Below are 20,394 nucleotides of genomic sequence, written 5' to 3' on the forward strand. Positions count from 1 at the left end.
CCTGAAAAATCGTCAAACTGATCTGTAGAAGAGAAGGGGATTCTTGTTGCTTTTAGAAAAATTAAAAAAAATGTCCAAACTGCTGAAAAGAAACATATGCCTACCTCACACTCTGTATAGCCTTGGAGTCTAAATGTTTTTAAAACACCTACATAGTGAATAATCATCCAAAAAAATGTAGTTATGTAATGACTAACATATTAAATGATCAGCCAGTGAACAGAAAAGGGCTACTAGACAAAAAAGTTACATGAGAATTTTATGTCAAATAAGTTATGCCAGAATGTGGAAATGAAGCAAAAAATATTTCATTTCTGTTGCAAGTAATTTATAAAACAAAATATGAAGATGATTTTGTTGTTGTTGTAGATAGAGTTGCCATAAAAAGTTTCAAAGGTAAAAGATTTGAAAATTTACATTAAGTATTCTATTTTTTTAATATTACAAAAATGATTTTCCTCCTTCCTGTGAGCTTTATTACCGTAATGCTTATGACCATTTTGAACACACTTGAAAATAACGCTTCATCATGTTGAAACTGGTAGGATTCTCATTCTGTGCATTTCTAACAGATTTGTGATGTTACATCTTCTTGTTAAATTTTCAGGGCTTTGCACAGTATTCTGTGCTTTTTTACGGTTATTACAATAATCAGAGGACAATTGGATGGCTCAAGTTCAGGATGCCTCTTTCCTATTTCCTTGTTGGCGTTGGGACTATTGGCTACAGCTTTATGATTGTCATTAGAACGTAAGTTCACACTTATAAAAACAAGTAATATCAATGTTAGTCACTCGGATTTTCTTTCAGAAAACACACTTTGGAATATAGCAATCTTAAGAGCAGGACAAATGCAACATCAGTGGAGTGAAAATGCAAGGAAAAGCTGAATTCTGTTAAAGTTGTATATAATTCCTTGGGCCTATTCTTATTTACTTTTGCAGCATCTGTCTTTCAGTGTTTTGTCGCTGGGAAAAATCCTTACAGAAATACCAGTACTTCCCTCCTGCAACTTCAAACTGTGAAATGAATGCATGAAGTAAGGAACGGAACCGTCAGACCATATTTTCATAATGCTCTGCATCTAGCATAATGGCAGTTAACATTCTGGAAATTCAACTGTTCTTCTTTCAGTGATACCTTATGTGAATTGAATTAAGAAGAAAGAAGGCAAAAAAGAAAGAAACATATGGCAAATAATTCTCTATGTAATTCATAGCCAGCAGTAAATGACTGTCCACAAGTCTATAGTGGTTAAGTCATGTTTACACGGTAGTATCAAAGAATAATGTTGATCACAGTGAAGATTTAATGTCCCGAAAATAATTATCTCTGGCAGTGTTTCATCCAGGAAAACGGTGCTTAATAAAATGTAGTAAACATAAAGTTAAATCAGTAGGAAACATAGGTGTAAGTGAAACTGGGCCTAGGCAGTACAATTAGTGAGGTTTTAGGCTTTTGGCTCTCAAATTCTGGATTTGAATTTTGTCTTACTAGCAGAATTAGATGAATATTCATTCACTATTATTTTATATTATTTGTATAAACAATGATGATTCTAATAGTTTTAGAGGAGATATACTGCTAGTGAATATTGTGTTTAATAACCTTGATTCAAGTACAATGATCGCCTACCTCAACAAATGCCCTTAGCTAGAAATACAGGTTTAGAAGTTTCGTAGTTTGGAATAATTGGAACATTGTAGGTCAGGATGCAAGGACATTTGTGAATTTGAAGAAAATCACAGTTAAAATATTCCAGTATTTTGTGATGTAGCCAACATTTTCCACTTTCAAAAGCACTAGATTAAATCATATTCAGTTTTTCAACTGTTACATGGTTTCCTGCATAGGAATAAAGCATTCCAGAAGGGGAAAAAACAAAACAAAAAACCTTCAATTACACATTTGTATTTTGGAGAACAAAACACTCATTCAATAATAAAAGTCATTAATTTAGGTTGAATACATCCTTTATAATAGTTATTTATGTATTTGTGAAGATTAAAAAGAGAGTAATATTTGATAGTCACACAGACAAATAAAAACTAAAACTAAAAATTATTCTAACAGAATTCCTGAGTGCAAAACAGAGGGAAATCATGCTGTATGTAGTATCTTCCTTCTCACCTGGCCATGTGACATTACTGCTGGTCTGTTACTAGGTGATCTTAAGAGCAGCTCTTGCAGTCTACTGATTATTGCTGTTTTTCCAGAAAGTAGTGCAACACATCCTGTTAATTTTCATCTGGAAAGAGAATGCATGCATGCATGAAAGAGTTGGTGAAGAGTATCAGTAGTATTATTGTATTTAGGGAAAATAACTAGAATTACAGCTTCACTCTACAACTCATCCTATGGAAACAATATGGAAACATTTCTGGTCTCAAATAAATGACATTCTGAGCACAGGATTGTTCTCTATTTTGTTAGGAACACTTTAGAATTTTAGGCTCTTACCTTAGTCTAAAATTACCTTAGTCTAAAATCAGCAGCAGGGCAGATCCTATCAAGAGTGTTTCATAATATGCCCTTCTGTAAATAAACAGTAACAACAACAACAACAAACTGGCATTAGATTATGCCAGTTCCGAAGCGTTTGCTGTGTCCCTGACTTATAATTCTGCTTCTCTGTTTGAGTGTATGAATTTCACTGGACAGTTAGAAATATGTTATATACCACGTATTGATATTAATAAAATGAATCTACAGCTTCAAAAAAAAAAAAAAAGGATTGCATTTTCCTGACCAAAAAAAAATCAATGCAATGTCCAAGATTAAATGAGTAAATTTAGTAGTCAAGATGAGATCAAAACAATTAAGAAGGAATTTGATATTTGTGGGTACTGTTACAAATCTCACTTAAAAATACATGTGTGATGGGAGGCAAGCCTGAGAGCTTTATTTAGTGATTTTTTATTTTGTTTTGGCTGGTTATTTTAGAATCATTCTCTTCTTCTTAATGAAGTCTCTAATCAAAATCTAGTGCAACTTCTTTGAGAGATCTACCTAACATTGTGTTTGAGTTTCTTATTCAGCAGAATTCCTCTGAGATGTTCACGAGATACACTGATTTTTTTCTCATGAAAATGAGTATTATTATCTGATAAATTCTCTAAAAATATCAAAATCTCCATTGTTTTCCCTTACTTGAAGTAGATTTTTTTCATGAGTGATTATAATAAAATATATGTATTTCAGAATAGAGTTAGAACTTTAAGTAGAATTTTAAAAACATTCAGAGCAAAACTAGCTCTAATTGAGCCTTTCTGCATCTTTTCAATTTTTGTAGAATGGCAAGGAATGCAAATGATGATGGTGGTGGGGATGATACTAGCTTTAATTTCAGCTGGAAAATGTTCACAAGCTGGGACTACCTGATTGGCAATCCTGAGACAGCAGATAATAAGTTTGCTTCCATCACTACCAGCTTTAAGGTAAAACAAAGATCACTAGAGAGATGTAATTTGATTTATCTTTCACATTATTCTGAATCAGATGGAACTAAAGCCAAGTATAAACTGTCTGGAACCTAGATGCTTAACCAACTGGATTTGCAGTCATGATGTTAAACAGCAATAGGAACTGGAGGACCAAGCATTAGCTATACTGTCTTATCATGCACCACACTGTTTTTTTCTGCACTAGTGATATAACCAGTTTGTTTCTACATACTGCCCACCTTTCCAACTATAGGCCTAAAATTTATCTGCATGTAAGATAAATGGAAAGAAAAGGTCTTAGGAAAACAGACACAAAATACTAAGCATTGATTGTCTTTGAAACTTCCATGCCTGCCTGTGAAAGTCAGCTATTGAATGACATTTGGAGAAGAACATAAATCAGTTGAGATGGAGACTTATTTTTGAGAAATACACTCATGAACATTTACTGTAATTTTTGCCAACAAGGAAAGTGTGAAGCCTTAGCTTGGCTGATGTTTTCGAGGTTTTGCTTAAAAGCTGCTGCAGTCTCCTTTCCTTTACATAATGAACACATGCAGTAGGAAAAGTGAAATCAAGATTAAAAAATAAACAAATAAATAAAATTACAATTCAGGAATCCAGCTTCCCTTCTGCACAACTGATGTCTATATCAAAACAAGAAGCTGTAAACAAACTTCTTTTTCATGAAGACATTACAGAGAGAAAAGTCTTTCTGCTGGCAAAAGCAGGAAGCTTGAGACTTCATTTACAGCAGAGTCATGGCCAAGGGTAAATACTAGGCAAACATTTCATATTACAGTCTGAAGCTGTGTTCTGTTTGTTTGTTTTCCTGTAATTCTAAGTGTAAACAGTTTTTTCATCCCCCCTCAATTTCTGATTCTCAATATGTATTGCTGTTTTATCACAAATGTGCATTTTTTTTAGTGTGACAGTTCCTTTTCTGGCAGTGAACTATGTGTGTATTGCTGGTGACTCAATCTCACAGCACCTCATAAGCAGGCAGTGCTGATTTCATACTGAAACACGAGAGAAGGTGTAATGAGAATTAGTGGGGATACACTAAATCAAAGCAAAGTGAATTCTGGGGATCCCAAACCCCAGAGTCCATAAAGGTCCAAAACGGATTTTCTGATACAATATGTGTTTGCCTGAAAACATGATGCCCAGGTGTGCATTTGCTTTGTCACAACTTATTTAACTGAATTCTAACAGGATAAGCAATGTAGAGTCTTGACCATTAAAGTACTGATAATCTTTTGTTTCTAACAAGCGCAGGAAGCTATCGTGGAGGAGCAGGAGAGCCGAAAGGAGGAAAATATTCACTTGACTCGGTTCCTGAGGGTGCTTGCTAACTTCTTAGCCATGTGCACACTTGCTGGGAGTGGCTACCTCATATTTTTTGTTGTGAGAAGATCCCAGAAATTTGCCCTGGAAGGTCTGGAGAACTACGGGTGGTGGGAAAGAAATGAAGTTCGTGCTAGCACATTTCTGAAATAGATGTGGTTTGAAACTGTTCCTTTACTCTGCATGTTGCTTTTTTTTTTTTCTTTTCTTTCCCCTCTTGATAACTTAAGTACTTGTAATAGGGGTGCTAAATGTGTAACAAAAGAACTCTTCTAGTCATAGAATCATAGAATCACAAGGATGGAAACGACCTATAACATCATCCAGTCCAACCGTCTCCTCACCACCATTGCCACCACTAGCACTAAACCATATCATGCAGCACGTCATCCAGACACCTCTTGAACACTGCCAGGGACTCCACCACCTCTCTGGGCAGCCATTCCAGTGCCTGACTACTCTCTGAGTGGTCTTGAAGAGCGTCTCTCTGCTTCCCAATTCATTAAAAAGAATATTCTTTGGTTTGCTCTTTCAAGTGCTCTTTCATGTTTAGTTTTCCTTTATGGGCTTAATCTTTATTTCTGGGGGGGCTCTTAAAACTGTTTTTCTTGCCACTCTATGGTCTCACAGTATCTCTTCAAGAAGCATGCTCTCCTGGTGCTTTTCTCTTGAGACTGGTCCAAGGAAAGTGACTTGTATGTGACCATGTCCAAAGTTAGCTGAGGCTTCTAAGATACGAGTATGCAGTGTAACAAAACATGCCTTCTAGCTTCACCTGCCAGTCTAGGAGTCCACTGTCTTTCTTTTCTTCTGTTCAATCCACTTTCCTCTTGAGCAAATGGAGCTTTGCTTGTTAGAGAAATAATGAAAATGATTGTGTTTGCAATCAGAACACAGTAAGCACCTAAAGTCAGCAGTGCTGTATAAAAGCCTGGTTAGACTTTGCTTTCTTAACAAACATATTATTCTGTATGTTGTAAAACTAGATGTTTGTTATTTAAAGCTCTGAGCAAGAGTGTGAAGTTGAATTCTGATTTACAGCAAAGCAAAAAAATGCCATCCTCACAAAGCAGATGGGAATGGATAATGATGTTATGAAGAATGTCGTTCCCTAACTTAGAGCACCAAAACTTCACACAGAAATTGACATACAAACTTCAGCAATCTGCCTTTAGAATGTAGAGAAATGGGCCTGCTTAAATTGGATTTAGTCAGTTGACAAAAAAATTACTTTATTTTACTCTTTTTGGAAAAGTCATGTACAAAACTGTGTTCCTTAAAGAAATACGCCACATCTGGGTCTCTAATGCGTAAGTTAAACAATACTGGATCCTGTATTGACCTCTGGTGGACACAGCCAGATACTTGACACTGTGTCACTGATCACAGCCCTCAGAGTCCTGCAGTTCACCCAGTTCTCAATCCACCTCACCATTCACTCATCCGGCTTGTGGTTTCCAGATCACAGAAAACAGCATTCACAGTGGAACTGTCAATGATATGAACAGTGGAAGAAAATCTGCTCCAGCACTTCAACTTGAAGTTGACAAGAAGTTCAGAACATAAGTCCATTGCCTTCTGAAATCAAACTAAAGTGATAAAATTCAATGAATGACATGTTTCCTTCTACTCAGAAAAATTCTACAAGTAACTGCAAAATATAATAATAACACTCTGTGAAACTAAATTAGGAATTTTTAAACTTTTACATTGTGGAATCCATTAGTTTTTATAGTTTTTATTTTATATTTATGAATATATTTATATAGATGGTAGGTAAAAGTCTAGTATTTGACTTTTTTTCTGAGATTGAAGGAAAATATAAAAATAAAAAAAAAAACAAAACACTTCCATATATCTGTCTACAGTAGATCATAAGTTTTCACTTTGTTCTTTGCAAAAGCATCTTGTAACTCTCAGTGTGTATTCTGCTCTTCACTCATTTCAACTAAATACCAAATGAAAAGTAGCACTGAAAATGCATTCACCGCTACAATTAGTAATAATAATAGATCCTGCCTCTAACATTTCACTGTAAACTGTTTCTCTTTTCTTCTCCCACCTCCCTAGGTAAACATGGTCATGTCACTTTTGGGAATGTTCTGTCCAACCTTATTTGATGTAATCAGTTCTCTGGAAAACTACCACCCTCGAATAGCTCTAAGATGGCAGCTTGGACGCATATTTGCTCTTTTTCTGGGCAATCTCTACACTTTCATTATTGCCCTAATGGATGAAATCAATCTCAAGGCAAGCTATTTAACTCTCTTCACTATTTTTAATATACACCAGGTCAAAGATATCTGTTTAAGACTGTCACAGATGTATCAGTGAAAGATGAGGGAGTCTTGGATTAGAAAGGATTTTGGTAGTATAACCTTATAATCTATTTTTTTTCCTCATTAATTTAAATATTTAGTTGGAAGAAGAAAAGATAGTCAAGTATAACATGACAATATGGGAAGCCAGTCTGTACAATGGCACTATTCCAGAAAATTCAACTGCTCCTCCAATACAGGTGGACCCTGCAGACGTTCCTAGAGGACCATGTTGGGAAACAATGGTAGGCCAGGTAATGTAACTTTTTGAGTTCATATTTGAAAATAAAACATAGTCTGTTACAAGAAATCATATTAAATTTCTGTTTATTCCTGCTGACAAGTTAAATTAAGTTGCGAAAACATGAGGAAATGAAGATGTAAGACTTATTTTTTTCCCAAGCTGCAAAGCTCAGAAACAGCTATTTTAATTTATTTGAATTTTATCTGGTAGGGAGATCCCTCTGCATAGTTAACAGCATAAAAGGATTTCTATTTTTTCTTCTTCTTTTTTTTCCATCTTCTTTGTCTCACCTCTGTCTTGCAAAGCCTGCAACTATGAAAAGTTGGATCAGTGATAACAATTAATGTAGTAATTCTGATCAAAGTTTGTATGGAACAAAATCAGATTCTGAAGACAACAGACTTAGAACAGACTGATGAATATCTCAACAAGGAAATATGTGAGATTAGCTCTTGTTAGCAGTGTATATTTGAGAAGCCAAGTAATACCATGTAAAATAAAGAACATCAGTTTAGTAAATCTACTCATTTTATTTGATTCAGTTAAGCATTCATAATTATTTGTATTATATGATATGATGCTTACAAAGAATTTCCCAACATGTTTCTTTTCTCTGATTGATCATCTCTCTCTCTTTTTTTTTTTTTTTTTTTCCTGCCCATGAGACTGAATTCACCACTGAATCACAACTTGTGCTATTGCTCCCTCACTGTGACAGTCTCCTCACTTATTATCAATACTCTCAAGTGGCAGCAGGGAACAGAAAGGCAGGAAGAAAACAAACACTGAACTCTTTTCACTGATATGGAATGATTAGCTAAGAACTCCCAGGTCTCATTACTCTGCTGATTTTCTCTGTATTTTCAGATCAGAGAGAACAATAATAGGTTTTTTTTGGCAATTAGGGTAAGCCCTGATACAGTAGAGTTTAGTGGAACTTACTGAAATAAGAGGAATAAGTATTGTAGAGTTTTCTTCTTTTTTTGAATCTCCCCAGAGTTGTAGTAATCATAAGGGGTTTTAGAGTTTTTCTATAGCAGCAGTATTGTCTGCAAACATTTTTCAGACTAATCATGTAATTTGTTATGAGCATAAGAAGAAGTGGAGGATATCTGTAGCAAATGTAGGGCAGTCTTTCTCCTGGATTTCTCAGTTGTTGAACTGGGAGAAGACAGTCTTTACCAAATTGTAGCACAGGAAGCACATTTAGTCACACACTGGTCCAGTGTTTTATCTTTATTGTAATTATTATTGCATACATGTATTCTTAAAAGAAAATATTGCTTTAACAGGAGTTTGTACGGCTGACAGTCTCTGACACGATGACAACATACATCACAATTCTAATTGGTGATTTCTTGAGAGCTGTCTTTGTTAGGTTTTTCAATTACTGCTGGTGCTGGGACTTGGAATATGGATTTGTAAGTATCTGATTTGCTATTTTAACTGTCCTTGTCAGATCGTCACTCACATGCATAAATACTGATAAGTGTGTACTTAATTTGTTGCTCATATTCAGTGTACTCAGTGCTTGCAGCTAGAAAATATTCATGAATTAAAAAGAGACTGGTAAATGGGGTGAGTGAAGACATGGAAATGTCACTGAAATCTGTGAATGACACTTGCTAATATGAATAACAAGTTAGGAAGCCAACATTACATTTTCGCTGTATTGGGTCCATGGTGAATCACTGCTCCTAGTATGCACACTCCAGTGCTAAAACACATAGATTTTATACATTTTAGCACGTGAATATTCACACTATTTCTGTGAAGTACCCTCCTATTCCTAAAATTGCTATGCATATTAAAATACAGTACTATGAGCGTATTTTGTTGAATTCTCACAAGGCATTTAATTAATTAATTAATTCTTCAACAGTGCAATTTCTAAATTTAAAATATAAATATAGTTCTATCATTTGAAAAGGAATTAAATCTGAGCAGCCCCTTTTTTGGGGTGGGGGGCGGGAGAGGGCAGGGGATGGATAGGGGACTACCAAATCTTGATTTCACTCCAGTGGATAAAATAGGGATTATTGTTTTAAAATTTATCCAGTACCCAGAGATCTAATTTTCCATTAGCATCTTCTAAGCAAAGAAAGAAAAACAAACATCAATAAAATTCTGCAACCAGTATTAAAATCTGTCTGTTGGCCTTCAGCCATCCTCATTTGTCTCATTATTCACTGATAATATGCGATGAACATCTTTACAACACAATGCAAGTATTACACTGCTGTTGGAAGTGACAGTTTTAATCTAGATAAACCATTTCAGAAGCTTCTGCGCAAATTTGATGAAAGCATTTGTTATTTCTTTCAGCCATCATATTCAGAATTTGATATAAGTGGGAATGTGCTCGGACTGATATTTAATCAAGGCATGATCTGGTAAGTGTGGCAATGTGTGCTATGTCTGTAATGTGCCTCTGTGCATTAGCACTCGCTGCAGTACTGCAGGAATTAGCAGCATGTGTGAAATGCCAATTTGTCTCATTGATTCAATTTGATGCCAGTGTAATGCAGTACTCCAGTACAGGGAAATAAGTGGGTGTATTTCTAAAGTAGTTCTGTGCTGATATTCTGAGTCTAGATGAATCAGACTTTGGTAGAGTTTTGCAGTAAAAGGCTGGGTGAAATCCTGTCTTGCTGTTGATTGTTTTCCAGTCATTTGAATGCTTTGAAACTGAAATATCCTCCAGTTTAGGCTGGTTCCAGCATGGATGTGGTGGCAGAGGAAGGGCTGAGTACAGCTGTGCAGCTGAAGGCAGCTCTCTGGGCTGACCTGGACCTGGAGCATTACAATGGCTCTGTCCTTACTTTCAGTAGAATGGGGACTTCACAGAATCTGTGACTTGTGTGTTTCTGATGTCATTTTGATATAGAATCTTTCTTCCTGTGTACTGATTCTTGCAGATTGACGAATTGAATACATCAAAACATCAAAAAAATTTGACCAAACAGTAATGAACATTCACTGCCAAAATCATATTTACCATTAATACATACATAGGATACATTCATTTCTGTTTTTTCCTGGTGTCACAAATTCAGTTTTCACAAATTCATGCTCATCTGAAGCATAATAAAAAAAGCCTCAGGTGCAGTTATAACTGCCACTAAAATAGAAGGGATGAGAGATGTATGTGTGCATTATTTCTGTAGATGAGATAGACCATGAAAAGCTCCTTTATTCTCTTTCTCTGTGTATTCACAAAGTGATTGGGATGCAAAACGTTTGCAAGTCTTCTCTATATCAAAAAGCTACTGGCAAGCTTTTGTCTACCTATAAGAAGTGTCATACCTAAAAACTAAAACTATATATTACTAAAAATGTAGATTACTGAGAATCTTGTTGATATTGAAGAGTGTATTGCAATTGATTTCCATGTGGGTAAGGAGTAGGGCAGGCCATGAGGTACTCTCTGTCTTCAATCATAGCTGTAAAGCCTTTATCTTTCCTTTTCACTGAATATACATGAAAGAAAAGGGAAATGTTAGTATCATGTATTCTGAAATGACATCTCTGTAGTCTAGACGTAGTCAATGTAGCAAAAATAATTCTGTCCTAAAGTGGTGCCAGTATATTAAGAAATATCTAAGGAACAAACTAGATCATTAATATGGTAATACTTAGCTTTTGTGCTGTGCATGTTTATATAATACAACCTGTATTATATAAACTGACCTAATACTACCTAAACTAACCGTACAAGGTAAGTGAGTAACGTTTCATTAAGTGATCTCATTTGCAGAGAAAGATGATTTTGGAATTTTGAAACAAAAACTGCATATGGAGAATTCTGTCCGTGTGCCTCCGGTATTTCTTAAAGCAAGGAGAGACAAGACCATTACAAAAAAAAAAAAAAAAAAAAAAAAAAGTGTCAACAAGGTTGTATGAAATAATGCAGTGTACATGAATGCAAAGCAGAATGAAGTAGGGAACAAACAGGCGGTATATCCTGGCAGAAGTTCTAGCAGAAAATGTTCTAAGATTGTGGGTTTTTTTGTGGGTTTTTTGCTTTTTTTTTCTAGGATGGGATCTTTTTATGCTCCATGTCTCCCAGCAATCAATGTGTTCCGACTCCATACTTCAATGTACCTGCAATGCTGGGCAGTGATGTGCTGCAATGTTCCCCAGGAGAGAGTCTTCAAAGCCTCCAGATCAAACAACTTCTACATGGCCATGTTGCTTTTCATTCTCTTCCTTTCTACACTGCCTGCTGTGTACACCATTGTCTCCATTCCACCATCTTTTGACTGTGGCCCTTTCAGGTCTTTTGCATTTCATATACGTCTTTTGCTAATGATATGATGTACTGCCTCATCAGTGAATGATCCAGTAATTAAAATAAGCTTCCTTAATAAGTGTTAGCACCTGATATGCTGAATTTTTATTGTGTGGCATTTCTTAGTGTAATGATTCTTGAAGCTGGAATCCAAGAAAACTGGTTAATGATTTAAAAGAATTTTTTTTTTTTTGAGTGTAGAACAGAAAATCTTTTCTTTTAGTTAGCTGTAATGTAAATATTTGTTGTTCTTGCTCTAATTAAGCCAGAAATTATTCTTGAGGAGTAGAGCAGTTGCCAGTTACGCCACTGTGGTCTTCTGGCTTGAGCATGGTGATTTTCAGTAAATGTCTATGTATCCCTTGTAATAGTGACATGATAGAATGTATACTGGTGCTGCAGCTCAAGGTGGTGGTACAATATTTGAGTGCTATGACATCTCTAGCTGACACTATATTTCATGCTCCTTTATTTCCACTGGGGTCCTGAATATGCTCTCTGAGTTCTCAAGACTTCTGTATTCACTAGTCTTTTCTAAATAGTTAGGTCTGCTTCATGAGTGCAAACGTGTGCTTTCTATTCAAGCTAGTTTAAATATAGCCATACTTTCAATTGGAAAGTTCAGGACCATTTTCAGCATCGTTAATTGGTACTTAGCATGACATATGATTTTAATGAGCACACAATGTGTGAAATTCTGATTTTGGTTTATTTTGGTATATTCATTTAGCCACTTGCATTTGTCACAGTGACCTAAAGGGATAATAGTGTGACATTCTGAAGATTTATTGAGGCATAATCTTGCTTAAATTTTACAGAAGTGATGATAACAAAGCAAATGGTGCAAAGTGAGGTTTCTTATTATTTGAGTCACAGCGTAGAGCCTGGCAGCATTCATCCAAGTACTGAAGCAGTTAGTGGATGTTTTTATCAATGATTTAGCAATGATCTTGGAAGATTAGAGAGGTGCCTGCCTGCTGGAAGCTGAACAGTGTTATACACATGAAGTATATGAGAGAAAACCCAGGAAAATATGGACCTGCTACTTCAACTGCATTATATGGGAAAGTTATGGAGATTATTATGGGTTCTAGTGTGAAAGATGCTTACAGAATTTTAAGTTTTAAATAGTGCCAAATACAATTTTTTTTTGTCCTTTTGCCCAGATTTGGCGTGATATGTTTTATTTATATATGCGTGCTCCTGTATTAACATTGCCAAAATATTTTTATTTTTCACATATTTTCACATTTTCTGTTTAATAGTGGGAAAACAAGAATGTTTGAAGTCATATCAGAAACTCTGGAGCATGACTTCCCTTCTTGGTTTGGGAAGGTATTTGGTTATGCCTCTAACCCTGGACTCATCCTACCTTTTATATTACTGATGGTGTACGTATAGAATATTAACTGACATCTTGCTTAATACTTAATGAAAAGTCTGTTCATTTTCTTTTACTCTGAGTTTTTATTGCTTAAGCAGAAGAATTCAAGTCTTCTATTTGGTCATAATTAATGTACTTTTCCACAGACGATGATCTCTTCAGCTTCAGCTTTCTTCTTTTTTTTTTTTTTTTTAACGGAAAAAATCCTAATCAAAATGCAAAGGGCTATGGAATTTGAAGTGTTGTGACCTTGATCAGCTTGTCCAGGAGGTAGAACTACATCTCATAAATCCTTAACAAGTTCAGTACAAAGTTATTAGAATGCTGGTTACCAAGAAGCTGAACTATTTCTCATTAACATTGTGTGTCTGATCTTGAGTGCCAGAGCCCTTCCTTGATAAAAATTGTACTCTTTGAGATGGAATTGAAGGGAGAGAGAGAGTTAGAGAGATATACAATAGAGATGTTCCAGTCACAAGTATATTTCTAAAATTCTCTTATGTTCAATTTCTTGTTATGGATTTTTAATAGGTCTGTATCAGATAAAGAATAATGAACCTGAATAGTGTTTCTCAAAGACTGTATTGAGTCCTTGATAAAGTTATTTTAAACTAATGCACATGTATAAAAATTTTTTTAGCATACTGAACTAAAAGCAAATTCTAGGTACAAATGGACAGGGGCTTACCCTACACTGTGGAACTGCCAGGAACACAATGAGACTACAGAATGGAACAGAAATTGCACAAGGCTTTTACATGAAACAAATGAGATTATGAGATGAAAGTTTAGGAAGATTCACTTAGTGCTTCAACCTGTTTAACTCTTAGCTAGAAAAGCAAAGGGACTAAATTGTCCTCTGAACTATACTGTTTGTTCCCATTGAATTATTCTGAGTGCAATTCCTATCTTGCTATGGGACAAGGTGAAAATAAAAATAAAATTTAGGGGGTTGGGGGAAAGAAGGGGAGTGAATAAATAATATATTAAGCAAAATCAGGAAAAGTGGTGAAAATAAGACATGAAGATTATTTGCTTCTTACTTCAATAAAAGATTTCCTATCAGAAATCCGTTAATTAAGATAGTAAAAAATAATAATCTCATAGAGTCATTATGAAAGGAATACAATTCATTAAAAAGTGAAAATTCACTATGTAGTGGTATTATTGTTTAATAGAATGAGGTTGTGATTTAGATCAAAAATTAAAAGTTGTGATTTTGGCTATTTTTCTGCCAGTACTTGAGCTTGTCTGTTGTATTAGTTTAAAGACTCTTCTAAATATGGTTTACTCGTTTTTAGAGTATGTCATATAAGGTAATTAAATTTCATTGAATAACTTATTTAACTTTAGTCACTGGAACATGCCTCATAGTGAGGCATAGCCTGATGCAGAATTTACCTTAGCTGCCATATTTATTTCTGTTTTTTAAAACATTATTATTGTTATTATTTCCCTTGAGATAAGTATGCCTTCTTCATATTCCATTGTTCAATGTCAAAATACTTGTTCTGATTAGGCCTAATAAATGAGGAAAAATACAATTTTGGTATTAGCACAACTACAGTTATTGGTACAGCAATTTTGCAAGAATCTTTCTATTTAAACTATTATCTAACAAGATATATTCTTTTTCTTTAAATTTAGCCTGAGTATTTATTATCTTAACGCTACATCCAAGTCCTACAAGGAAGCTAACCTGGAACTTAAAAAGAAACTACAAAGTGTAAGGAATTGGGAATTGTTATTTCTTTTTATTACAGTTGTTAGAGAATACATTCAGGTTACTGAAAGATGCCCTCTCTATCTCTCCATCATTAGCAAGCAGAAGAAAATAAAAGAAGAAATAAACAAAAGGCGCAAAAATCAAATGAACAAGAGGAAAATCCATTTGAGACAGAGCCACCACAGTCAAAACAAAAAGAAGGCAAGCAAGATGAATCTGCTGCAAATCAAGGTAAATACAGATTTAAATTTCTCAAGATGAGGAATACTTGCACACTGGATCATAGGCTTCTTCTCTACCTTAACTACTCCTTTGCCATAATATCTATAAAAAATGTTCACCATACTGAATGACAAGTGTTAGCCAATCCATTTTTCTTTCTTTGGATCATTTAAGAAATACCATAATATCAAGTTCAGTTGCAGTGGGAGAGATTCTGCTTTTTCAGTCCCCTCCTGCCAAACCAAAAGTTTGAGTCCCCCAGGAGGACAAGAGCTTGTGATCACAGTGCCTGCTGTAGCTGGAGGTAGGACCTCATCAACAGGCTCTGCTTGGTTGGGTGGCCTGTAGTAGACACTGATCACAAGGGTCCCTTTGTTGCATCAGTCTCTGTCACCCATAGCTTTCAATTTGCTTGTGACTATTCTTTAGAGACAGCTCTTCACATTCTATTCCTTTGATTCTTGAAATAAATTGAACATTATATATCAAGCACATCAAGTATCTCAGACCTGTGGTAAAGAGGCACCGGTGGGGGTGGAGCAGGCAAGGATGATTTTAATTTGCAACTTTGATAGCAGATTTGCTTCCATCCTCTCCTTTCATTTGTATTCTTGCCCCCAGCCTTTCAATTATTTTCCACAGCCTGATGTGATACAGGCTGCCTTGGGTTTTGTGTTTTTTCCTTCAAATAACCTGTCTGTGCATGGGTAAATAGTGGTTTCCCTGTTCCTTCTGTTTGTCCCCCATGACACCTTTTAAACTATATGTTTCATCTTGCAGCCTGGGCACAAGGCAGAGCAGATCTACTTATAGCTCACGCAGCTGTTGGAGCTTTGGGCCCTAGACTTTCCATCATATTCTGGAATAGATAATGTGCTACAGATTTTCCCTCAGAGAGATTTTCTGCTCTATATTTTCATTCCTTAACTCTGTTCTCCTAACACATTTCAGATAACAAGAAAGAACAGAGTGGCAATGAAGCAAAAAAAACAGGTCAGCAACAGGAAGGAAGTTCCTCTCAGGCACCACAGCATCCAGGCACTGCCCCGAATGGCCACAATCCACCACAGGGCAGAGGAAACTTTCTCCCCCCACCCATTGCTGTGACTCGGCCACCAGGGCCACGAGGGTATGCAGCACCAGGCTATCTACCTGGGCACCCACGCTTTCCAGGGGTACAGCCAGGAATGCCCAGGGGACCTCCCCACTACAGATAAGGAGGCTGTCTGTCCTTTTCTGGTATGTTATAAGATACAGGACACCAAGGGAGACAGGAGTGATCTTGACTTGCAAAAATACTCCTTGAAGTCCAGAACTCTGTTCTGTTTATTATAAATCTTCATCTGCATATTCATGTGCTTCATTTTTTGTGGGATGGAACTTTCCAGCAGAAAAAAAAATGCATCTGTCTACTTGCTTTTAAAGATATTGCAAAAAATGTGTTAGCTGTGTCAAAATGTCACAAAACTTAAGGTATGTATTGGAAAATATTATTGGGAAAATAAAAAATATTTTGTATTTTGTTGGTTGTTTTCTTAAAAGCTTGCAAGAGCGTCTCTGATACCATTTTCTTTTCCTCAAACATGTTTGCTGAGAACATAACTTCTTAATGTATTGGAGTCAGCTATATTTAAAAACTGCATATGGCTTGACCTCTGCAATTGAGTTATGCTTACTCAAAGAGTTCTGATTTTGCATGATGAAACTCTGATCGTTTGAGAAGTTTGGTTATTATCTCTAAAGACTTTGGGAAATTATTCCAGAGGTAAAAGAAAAGCAATATTTTGCTATGAATAAAATTTAACTCCTATTGCAGTACCACTTTTAGCTAATACAGCAATAATGAGTTTTATCATATTCTGAAAGACTAAATATGAATTAAAATAATAAAGTGGTGAAGAAGTATTTCCTATGCACATATATGCAAATATGAATTTGAGGAATATAGGTAAGACTCCATATTTTTCTCCTGATACTTACCAGGATTTTGTTATTGCACAGAGACATTTATTACTGTATAAGAATATATGCTATCAATCTGATCAGTGAATTTATTAGTGTAAATGTGTATTGACATCTAGATCCTTAGTGTGACGGGGTGGTAGAAACACAGGATAGATGCATGTTCATTTGTAAACTGTTGTTACTTATTCCAAAGAGACAGTCGTGTTTTTATGTTCTGATTTTATTAAGCTGTCCAGACTTTGGGCTTTAATACTTATTTTAATACTCAGAAGATAAATAACAACTCTACAGTCAATAGACTGTCTTCTGAAAAATAAATGCAATTTTACTGGGGATTTTCTGTATAAAATGGGTCCATTTTGTACCATAGAAAAAAGTTTATCAGAATACCGCAAGTCTGTGGTATCCACCCCCCTCATCTCCCCCCACCCCAAAAGTAAAAGAAAAAGAAAAAAAAAAAAAAAGTCAATTTAATCAGGTTGTGGAACCTATCAAAAAAAGATTTACATAAAACTATAGGGTCTGCATATCACCGTAAAACATGGTCAGCCAAATGCACATTCCAGCTCAAGCAGTCTATAAATCAATTGCCAGAAGCTAGAAGGATAAACTAAAAAAAAGTTCATTCTATACTTAATTCTTGCACTGATTCTGTAAGCATCTGCTTATCAGCTAGTGATAGGACATTTGATCAATCAGATCTTTAGCCAGCGTCAGCATGGCTGCCTTGTGTACAAACACAAAACAGTGCTAATTGAATCAAGAGATAACTGCATTGCAATAAGCACATGAGAAGGTCTTTCCTAGAAGACAAACTGGAATTGCATTGCTACTAACTGAGTGGATAAATGGGTTAAGAGTGGATCCTAAGGAAGGTATGCATCTGGGCTACAGTGATTCTGGTAATTTAAATTACATAAAGTACAGCATTTCATTTCATTTCATCTCATCTTTGAAAGACAAGATTTTTAATCTATTTTCAGAAAGTATAGAAATTCAAAGTTTTAAAAATGTGAAATATTCAAATATTAAATCTGAACACACTTTCAGTACAGAAATACATTACATTGTAAGCTAAAAATAAGCCTCAGTACTCTAGGGTTTTGTCTCATCCATGGGTTTAAAACAAGCTTTTTCAAAAAACAAGAAAATGTTTGTCATGAGATGTTAGTTTGAGAATTTTACACCTGCCACAGACATTCATATAAGAAAACACTGAGTTTTCCCTACAAAAAAGAAGATGCTATCTGCAATCAAGGCCATGCATTACATCCTTGTTTTAGAAAAGGTGGAGAATTTTAAATATTCTTTGTGACATGGTGATCCATACAAAGGAGAAAAGATAGAATAGGTTTTCAAGGTTGCTGAAATAAGTTAGAGTAATAAACTTGTTATGAAGCAGGCTGGTTCCATGAAACACACAGGCCTTAATAAGGATGTCTAGTTCCTTCCGGAGCGAAAAATTTCTGCATGTCTTTTGCTTAGTCTTTAAGTCTGTGGAATTGTTTTGCAACATGAATGGAAAAAAGAGAGTCCACATGCTAAAATTATTCTGTTTCAGTAATACATATTTTCAACAGTATTTTCAACAACAAATGTCTTCTCAGTGTGCATCTGAAAAGGCAGGGATTACCGTGAAATAGCTAACATGAATAACAGTAACAAGGATGGATGTTTCTTATGTCTTGTGATCAGCATCAAGATGCAGTGACTGTAAATAAAATCTTTATTCTTGTTCCTTAATGTACCTAAGTGAAGACCTTTACTCACTGTTTTATGAAGCTTTGCTTTCAGTGTTTTCTAGCTTAGTTCTATTTAGTTGATTGACGTCTTATTAATAAAATAAGATGGATTTAACAGACAAGATCTGATATTATACCTTTCAATATTCAATATTAAATCCACATTTAGGAAAAGATGTTGGTTATTTTTTAAAAGTAACCTGAAAGTGTTTTAAAGTTCATTTCCTTTCTGTAAATCCTTTCTCCAACCCTTGTATATTTTGAGTCTTTGATTCAATTACTTCACCTCCACTTTTTTTTTTTTTTTTTTTTTTTTTTTTTTAAGCTGAGCATGTTCAGCTTGGAGATAATAAAGTTTCTGGAAGGCTTTGTTGCAGCCTTTCAGCAGCTAAGGGGAACTTATAAACAAGATGGAGATCAACTTATTACATGCTCTAATAATAATAGAACAGGGGATAATAATAATAATAGAACAGGGGATAATGATTGTAAATTAAAACAGGAGAGACATATGCCTAAATTGCAATGATACACAGGAAAATCATGCATCTTGGTTAACAAAACTATGAAAAAGATATTTTTTGTATGACAACAAGTTTTTTTCTTATTACCTAAAGGCTGACTGATAAGACTGTATCATAGATTACATAGATTCTGATGGCAACTTGTATCATATTTGAGTAAAAGCATTTGCTGTTGAGTATTTACTTGTATTTACATTATTAGATTTTAAGTTCATTTAGAGAGCCAAAAGATATCTGGCTTTAGCAGTAATGATTCAAGGAAAAAATAAATATCAGATCCCTAAATGCCCAGGGAGCATCTGAATATCTCTGTCTTGTAGTTCAGTGATCTGAATAATTTATCGTGTTTAGCATTAGATTTGAAAAAGAGTATTTCAGCTGCAATGCAGAGTCACAGAAAGCTGTGAGTCACATCTTGCTGAAATGTTAGCGACAACAACAACAGCAAAAAATAAATTGTACATTGAACATAACAGCTTATCTGAAGCTTTTTTGTTGTTCTTGGCTGTTGGAAGATATTTCACGTCTTTGGTTGGATAATATCACAAGTACGCACACTAAAAAAAATATTGGCTATTTTATTTGGAAGTTGTACAGGCAAGAATTTCCAAACCTTGTTGTTAATTTTAATAAATAAAAGACCTTTAGGTCTTTATTATCATGAGTACATTTATATCATGCAGTAACTAATGATATTTGCAATAAATTCTATTTATCACTTACCTTTTGTCTTTTTTGTCCGCCCGTTTCTAACTCTTCATGGCTGCAGGCAGAACTTTCAATACTTCAAAATTTAAAATCATTGTGAGTAACCATAGCATTCTCTCCCTCTCTTGCCTGGAATTAGATTAGAAAAAATAATCCAATATGTAATCTGTAGTCAATAATCTCATATCACTAGAACAGGAATAGAAATATTTTAATTGGACAAATTTAAATTACTAAATCTTAGACCAAACAGTTTGCAGTCAATGTAAACTCTCTTCACTAAAGCTGTTAATCAATTTTTTTTTTTCTCACTACAAAATTGCACCTGTGCCCCTTAGAAGTGATCATCTCTGCAAACATAAAGCTATTCTTTTGCAATGAGTTAACCAAAAGAGAGTTAGACGTGTAACAAAACACCAAACCATATTTTAAATCTCAAATAAGGAATGAGTCTCTTGGTTGTTTTTTTGTTTGTTTGTT

The 20,394-nt window shown here is 35.0% G+C and overlaps 1 protein-coding gene across 5 annotated transcripts in view; it reads left to right on the top strand.

Moving 5' to 3' along the window:
- The window catches only part of TMC1 (transmembrane channel like 1), a 110,445-nt gene extending 91,476 nt beyond the window's left edge, over positions 1 to 18,969 (top strand). For 4 of the 5 annotated variants that reach the window (XM_048931943.1, XM_048931941.1, XM_048931945.1 and 1 more), the window contains exons 10-21: positions 608 to 750; positions 3,293 to 3,437; positions 4,722 to 4,916; positions 6,861 to 7,040; positions 7,210 to 7,362; positions 8,645 to 8,773; positions 9,678 to 9,745; positions 11,390 to 11,629; positions 12,909 to 13,034; positions 14,675 to 14,753; positions 14,849 to 14,984; positions 15,927 to 18,969. In XM_048931943.1, the coding sequence (XP_048787900.1) occupies positions 608 to 750; positions 3,293 to 3,437; positions 4,722 to 4,916; positions 6,861 to 7,040; positions 7,210 to 7,362; positions 8,645 to 8,773; positions 9,678 to 9,745; positions 11,390 to 11,629; positions 12,909 to 13,034; positions 14,675 to 14,753; positions 14,849 to 14,984; positions 15,927 to 16,192 (1,860 nt within the window). In that variant the 3' untranslated portion in view covers positions 16,193 to 18,969. The remainder of the gene's footprint in view (positions 1 to 607; positions 751 to 3,292; positions 3,438 to 4,721; positions 4,917 to 6,860; positions 7,041 to 7,209; positions 7,363 to 8,644; positions 8,774 to 9,677; positions 9,746 to 11,389; positions 11,630 to 12,908; positions 13,035 to 14,674; positions 14,754 to 14,848; positions 14,985 to 15,926) is intronic. The other variant, XM_048931946.1, reaches the window with a different exon arrangement.
- The last annotated feature ends 1,425 nt before the right edge of the window (positions 18,970 to 20,394 follow it).

The sequence above is a fragment of the Lagopus muta genome, chromosome Z (genome assembly GCF_023343835.1).
Source record: "Lagopus muta isolate bLagMut1 chromosome Z, bLagMut1 primary, whole genome shotgun sequence".
Classification (NCBI taxonomy): Eukaryota; Metazoa; Chordata; class Aves; order Galliformes; family Phasianidae; genus Lagopus; species Lagopus muta.